General features: G+C 36.1%; 2 protein-coding genes across 2 annotated transcripts; both read left to right on the top strand.

Moving 5' to 3' along the window:
• Nucleotides 1-750, top strand: LOC130745041 (uncharacterized). Its single transcript, XM_057597190.1, has one exon. It carries the CDS (start codon nt 1-3, stop codon nt 748-750), a length of 750 nt encoding a protein of 249 aa, XP_057453173.1.
• Nucleotides 751-4,440: 3,690 nt separating this feature from the next.
• Nucleotides 4,441-7,163, top strand: LOC130747560 (transcription initiation factor TFIID subunit 14b). Its single transcript, XM_057600532.1, has 6 exons — nt 4,441-4,633; nt 4,728-4,816; nt 4,940-5,161; nt 5,670-5,857; nt 5,944-6,065; nt 6,838-7,163. Exons 1-6 carry the CDS (start codon nt 4,520-4,522, stop codon nt 6,922-6,924), a joined length of 822 nt encoding a protein of 273 aa, XP_057456515.1. The 5' UTR covers nt 4,441-4,519; the 3' UTR covers nt 6,925-7,163.

Below are 7,163 nucleotides of genomic sequence, written 5' to 3'. Positions count from 1 at the left end.
ATGGAGGACAGAAGGATGTGGAATGTGAGCCTTGTCAGGTCTGTTTTCTCCAGCTATGAATCTAACAAAATTCTACAGATCCCACTGTGTGCAAGACCAGGAAAGGATCGTCTGATATGGAAGGATAGTTCCATTGGCCAGTATAGTGTCAAGGCGGGCTACCGGTTGTTGAGAACCCGGGCATCCCCTCCACAAGCTAGTGGCCCCTCGGGAACCAATGCTTCTCATCTATGGCAGAAAATCTGGGCCATAAGTACTCTTCCAAGATGCAAGGAGCTAGTGTGGAGAGCCTGTAAAGGGGTCCTACCTGTAAGGATGAACCTGAAGAGAAGGGGAATGGAAATTGATACAACCTGCCCCTGCTGTGGCGAAGCGGAAGAAACGACAACCCACGCTCTACTTACCTGCATTGGCATTAGGAGAATATGGTTTGCGTCTCATCTCAACATCCATATCAATGAAGAGATCCCAGAGAACTTCCTAGGATGGCTGGAACTAGTTCTTGAACATCCAAACGAAGATACTATGGCTGATATCTTTAACTTGATTTGGGTAATTTGGAAGAGACGGAATGCTTGGCTCTATGATGGACAACTGTGGAGCTTTGAGAGATCTTTGGCTAAGGCTGCTGCAATATGCATAAGACAGGATACTGAGGTTGATGGCCTTCAATTGGGTAAAACTCAACGTGGACTCCTCAATTCGCACAAATCTGGGTGCGGGCCATGGTGCAATTATCAGGGATGCTAGAGGACATACTCTAGCTGCAGCGGTATGGAGGAGCTACGCGCTTGAGGACCCTTCCATGGCAGAAGCACTCGGCATCAGGAAAGCGCTAGAATGGGCTGGAAGTCTCAACTTTGACAACATTTTGCTGGAAAGTGATTGCCTTGTGGCTGTCCAGAAATGGCAGGGCAAGGATGTAGGAATTTCCTACACTGATGATATAATTAGAGAATGTAGAAGCATTTCCACTGGTTTTAACTCTCTCTCTGTTTCCCATGTAAGAAGATCTTGTAATAGGGTGGCGGATTTTCTAGCCCAATTAGCTTTTAGAACCCAGGAAACATTTTGGTTAGAAGAAGATCCCCCAGGGACTTCTCTTTTGTTGTCTGAGGATGTAAAGCTTGCAGGCTCTTCTGCTACTTGATTGGAATCAGGAGTTTGAATTCAAAAAAAAATAATTGGAGCTTTACCTAGACAAGGAGAGGTGGAAACAATTCTGCTCATACTCTGGCTCAAATGGCCTTGAAAGGTTCCCTCCCTTGTCTGTTTGGGATCCCTGTAGTTACAGCCATGGTATTCTCTCTTTTTGGACCAGAATTGAAGACAGTGAGGCCTTGGTGTGTGTCGTTGCTGCACTGAATTTTACCACATAGATCTTCTAGTTTTTTGTTGGTTTACAAGCTGCTACCTGCAATTCTAACTTTCACTACTTGGTCTCGTGGTTTGGGTTTTGGAAGGTTATAAGCTTTGTTTATTTGCATTGGTCTTAGTTATTATATGACCTTGCTCTGTTCTGTTTTTTACTCTGTTCTGTCCAGTTCTTTTTCTTTTCCTCTCTCTTTATATGTATATGGGATTGAAGTACCTCTTATACTCCCTTCAATGAATTTGTTATCTTTGGTGATAAAAAAAAAAATTCATCCTACTTGCGCTTACTTCCTCAAGGTTGAACGATTTGAAAAGTGAAGGTTCAAATACGCTTTCTTTTTCTGATGAAAAACTTTACTTAAATATACACACACACAGTGCTAGCTAAAAAGCTTTGTGAATGCCACATTGTTCTGATGTGTCTTCATTTTTGGGGGGTTTACAGATACTCTTTCATATAATGCCTTGTAACATTGGCTTCCAGCTGAAATTAAGTTAACTTTGCTCAAAAAAATAATGGCATGTTTATAAATTCCTCTGTCACTGCAAGGATAAGTCTTATACAAAAATGCTAGATGCCTTTAAATTCCTTTTTGACTAGGATGGATCTTTGGTAGTGCGGTTGTAATTTTGGCTTCAACCATTATAGTAACAAGTTTTCTTGGTAAAAACTGTAGGGACTTAATGCATGTCAAAGTCATAACTTATGTAGCTTTTGAAGGGAGAAAAAATTTGTATATAACTTTTAACTTATAGATGCATTCTATTTTAGTGCATTTTCAGACTTAAGAGGAATATCAAATTTTTCTATTGAATTTGTGGAGACCAAAAAAGGATGTGTGCATGTTGAAGGATGTCTTCCATTTTGAGATGATGTCTTGATTCCTTTTTCACTTATGCTTTGTAGTTCATGCTCGAAGACTACAATCCTTGAAGGAACTTACATATTCTCCTTCAACCAACTCTGAAATTTTCTCCATATTGTATAAAATTGTATTTGGGATACTAGAGAAGGTTCGTGCTTTCCTACTAGAGAAGGTTCGTGCTTTCTATGTATATTAGATATGGACTTTCGCACATTTATTTTATTTTTCCTGTATCTATGAAAATTTAATTGGTTTATGATGTTTAGTCATGGCTTCTACCTAAGAGTTCTATTGGCTGATATATAAAGGAATTGGAGAAATTCATTATTTGGATAAAATTTTGTACCTTCGTTCCTTGAAATTAAAAAAACTAGATTATTATAGTATATGGGCATTCTTCAGATTTTCAGGTCGGTGATACTCTGCAATTTTCAGAAAGTTATTTTGTTTCCGATTTTCAGGTTGGTGATACTCCACAAAAGAAAAAGAAAGGCATACTTGGTGCTAAAGGTGTGATAAAGAAGTAAGATCATGGCTTTGAAGCTTTCTTTCTTTTATCCTTATATACATGTTTCCTACTGGTTTTGTCTCTCCTCTTATTTCTTTTTTAGTGTTTTTTTTTGGAAAGAAAGAATTGTATATTGAAGAAAACTTGTTAACACTCCTGATATTCGAGAGATCTAAGCCTTTGCTACTGTGAAGGAAGACTAATTGCAAGGAATGAAAGGTGATTGATTTTTATATATCTTTATCTAATCTAAATAATTCTATCAGAGATGTTTTTGATACCAGGAAAGAAAATAGTCTGCTGTTGAATGGAAGTTCTATAATGCCTTTACTACTGTGAAGGAAGACTAATTGCAAGGAAACAAGTTCACTGGTTGTTTCATTTGGAGAAATGGTAATAGACTATGCCTACCATGAGAGGAATGTCACTGACAATGTAGTTGTTGGTATCTAGTTTCGAGGATCTCAGATCTATGAAATTTGTTTTGGTGGACGATTTTTAATTAATTCGGTTGCTAGGTGTAGTTTACAATCAATGTCTGCTTATTTAGTTTATGGGTAGAATTTATTTGAGATTTCATAACTATGAAATTTGTTATGGTTTTAGCAATTATATGGATTGAGTATCAACTGTGAAATTAGTAATATTGCTCTAATTTTATTGGTTTCTTTTGTCAAAAAACGAATTTATTGGTTTCTGTTAAAAAAAGGGACTAAATTAAGAAGAAGAAAGAGTAAGGTAGCAGTTATAACCGCAGCTAATGTGTAGGTAGCGATTAAAAAAAAAAGAGTAAGGTAGCGGTTCTTAAAAAAATATTTCCGTATTTGCGTAGCGGTTATAACCGCTGCTAATGTGTAGGTAGCAAATGAAAAAAAAAAAAAAAAAAAGGAGTAAGGTAGCGGTTCCGGAAAAACAAATTTCACACTTGCGTAGCGGTTATAACCGCTGCTAGTGTATAGAGATGGGAACCGGTTCACGGAACCGCTACCTTAATTTTAATTGCGTAGCGGTTCAGAACCGCTACCCAATTTTAGCAACGCTGAGTTTAGCACCACCCCCTTAACCGCTACCCAACGTTGAACTTAACCGCTACCCAAGCCCTTTTTTGTGGTAGTGTCTTATCATTTATTTTTAGAGTATTAATTAATTTTTATGGTATTTTTATTGAATTTTCGGATTTTTAATTAATTCAGGATTTTATGAGTACTTATTGTGATTTGCTAGATTTTTTTAGTTTTTATCTATCTTTATTTATTACCTTTTTAAATTTTAGATTTGATTAATATATATTAGAAAATAATTAGATAACTTATCTTTTGTTGACACGTGTTTCTTAAATCAAAAAAGATATTGAAATCGAATTTTAAAAGATTTGTCCTAATTATCTAAGATTTAAACGAACACGCATAATCACATTCATGATTAATTGATATATCAAATACAATAGACATATTCACCGGGAAAAAAAAACACTAGTTGAAGCATAAAAAAACTAAACAAATTTCTTTTTTTTTTTGGTCAAAAAAACAAATTTCTTTTAAGGAACCAATTTTGATTCACCAATATATATATTTCATGGACTAAAAATGTATTCCTTTTTGGGTTAAGGATTGGCCCGTTGGAAAAAAGTGCCCATTTCAGTATTGAACCAAAAACAAAAAATCACAAACGACGTCGTACGCGCATGAACAATGCTGTCTGTGTCTGATTTTGACAAACCCTTAGAACTTGTTACCCAGCTTCAGCTTGAGATGCGATCTCGTGAATTGATATGACAAACAGCTCATCTTCGAAAAAACATGATCAGGATCAGCCTGAGTCAAGTAGTCCTACCCTGAAATCTCAGCGAACCAAAATGCCCAAATCCGAAGACACCGATAAGAAGGTAATTAACATTGTTTCGATTCAGATTCAGATTCGGATGAAAATTAAATCCCCATTGGTTGTTTTGTATAATCATTTCTGGGTTTTTTGTGTAGAACTCGGGTAAGAAACTCAAAGATGTAGAGATAAGTGTTCCAATTGTGTATGGGAACATAGCATTCTGGCTTGGCAAGAAGGCTAGTGAGTAAGTATCTCAAATGGTTATAGCTTACTGTGTTGGAGGTTCAATTCAATGTATAGCTTGCTTATAGTCACTGAAATGGAAAAATGAAAAGTAACAATTGACCATGTTTATGTTAAATACAAGGTATCAATCACATAAGTGGACTGTGTATGTTCGAGGAGCGACCAATGAGGACCTTGGGGCGATAGTAAAACGTTGCGTTTTTCAGCTGCATTCTAGTTTTAATAACCCCACACGGGTTGTGGAGTCACCGCCTTTTGAGTTGTCTGAGACAGGATGGGGGGAGTTTGAGATTGCCATAACATTGTATTTCCACAGTGATGTTTGCGACAAGCCTTTGAACTTGTGAGTTTTTTGCTACTGCTTTTTATTTTGTAGCTGGTTGCTGCTTTTTGTGTGGAGTTCATTGGGCCTTTTGTTGATTCTCTGATTCTTGATTCAGTGTAGAAGTTTAGATTATGCTAATAGTGGCTAGAATCTTAACTAACATTTTAGTATGTTTCAACATTGACGTATCGGCAACAATGTGATAATGCATCTGATTCACTGCAGGAGTGCAGCTCTACCCATTGCTAAGTTTAGTTCAATACATATAGCGATTAGTAATTTGGCTTCAGTGCTTCAAGTTTTTATTAATATGATAAGCTTGGATGACTATACAGTTTACATCTACCTTCATAAGTTTGTTTAGAGTATGCAGCTATATGGTTCAAGTGCTTGAATATTATCTAATGATATACTAGATGACAATAGAAGTGTTATTCACTGTTATTAATCATGCAGATTGCAAACTTGGTGAAGGTCAAAATCATTTCTGAATCATGTTTTTTATTGAAGTGTAATGTCTATGCAGATATCATCACTTGAAATTGTATCCTGAGGATGAAAACAGTTCCATGACCACTAAGAAGCCTGTTGTTGTGGAACTTTATGATGAGATAGTCTTCCCTGATCCTTCTGAGGCTTTCTTATCCCGTGTGCAAGGTCATCCAGCTGTGAACTTGCCAAGATTACCTGCTGGGGTCACCTTGCCTCCTCCCAGTATGTTACTTAGCAATCACCATTGTCATCTACAACTTTCTTCTTTCTATGTCTGATTTGAATGAAATCGTATAATATAAATGCAGTACCTGTTGAGGATGCAAGTAAAAGAAGGAAAGGTGATACCAAAGATCATTCCTTAACCCAATGGTTCACGAATTTCTCAGAAGCAGATGAGCTCTTGCAGCTTGCTGCAGCTCGCCAGCAGGTATATATGACATGATAGTTAATATTAAGAGTATGTAATATTTGTGGAAGTCAAAGTAATTTTTTGATGCCTTGATGGTATATTTATGTGAATATTAAGGAACTATAGAGTATAGACTACTTGCATACACTCTACTAATGGATAAATCTGTATCATGCATGTGGAACTGTTTTGCTGTTTACAAGCACCACCTTTGCCATCTAGATTATTGATGTTCATGTTAGTCTCTTTGTTGAGAAATGTGATAACCAATAGGATCAAGTTCTATTGTATATAAAAAATGATTCAATTCAACTTCTAAAGGAAGAGGGAAGCCAGTGAAGGGGGAGGGTGAGAGAGAGAGAAACCAGAAAAAAATGACAGATAAGATGTTTTTTTATGCAGATTAACATTATTTCTAGTTTTTTCTAATGGCTATCTTGCACAACCACCCCTGCTTGTTCCTAATGAATTGATTTGACTATGGCACACGTTACCATTATATTGTAGGTTCTCTTTGTTCTAATGATTTTCTATGCGGGGCCTGAATATTCAGAATGTATATCATAATGAAATTTTAAAATAATAATTAGCTCAATGCTAAATCGTGTAAAGTAGACATCATCTTACACCAGTATAAGACATTTAGAATTCTTTCACTGTTAACAGCTTTTGGTGCTTGAATCTTATTTTCTTGGTGCTTTTGGTGTGAATGTTTTAGATTTTCACCTCAACCTTGTAAGAAAACTGTGTTCCTAGCTGATAGTTGTTTTGTCCTCCTATTTCTTATTAGGTTCAAGCTCACATTGCTAAACTCAGACGACAGATAAGCTTGATAGATGGACAGCAACAGCAGTTTAAATCTACTCCTGAGCAGTAGTTGTACAATTTGGATGTTTCATGATTTATTTATTTTGAAAAAAATATAGGTAGAAGGCAGTAGAATGAGTTAATTATATGCTCCTCAACTAATTTCTTTAGCTGTATTGTAATTTATTTCATTTTTTTTTGTCTGCGGTGTTGAAATTGTTTAACTAGTTTGTCTTTGGCCATAAGCATAAGCAGCCAAATATAAATGATTTAATCATAAAAGATTAACAAATGTAGTCTTTTGTTTTA

Source organism: Lotus japonicus, chromosome 3 (genome assembly GCF_012489685.1).
Source record: "Lotus japonicus ecotype B-129 chromosome 3, LjGifu_v1.2".
In the NCBI taxonomy this organism is placed as follows: domain Eukaryota; kingdom Viridiplantae; phylum Streptophyta; class Magnoliopsida; order Fabales; family Fabaceae; genus Lotus; species Lotus japonicus.
This window is presented reverse-complemented; position numbering and strand designations above follow the sequence as displayed.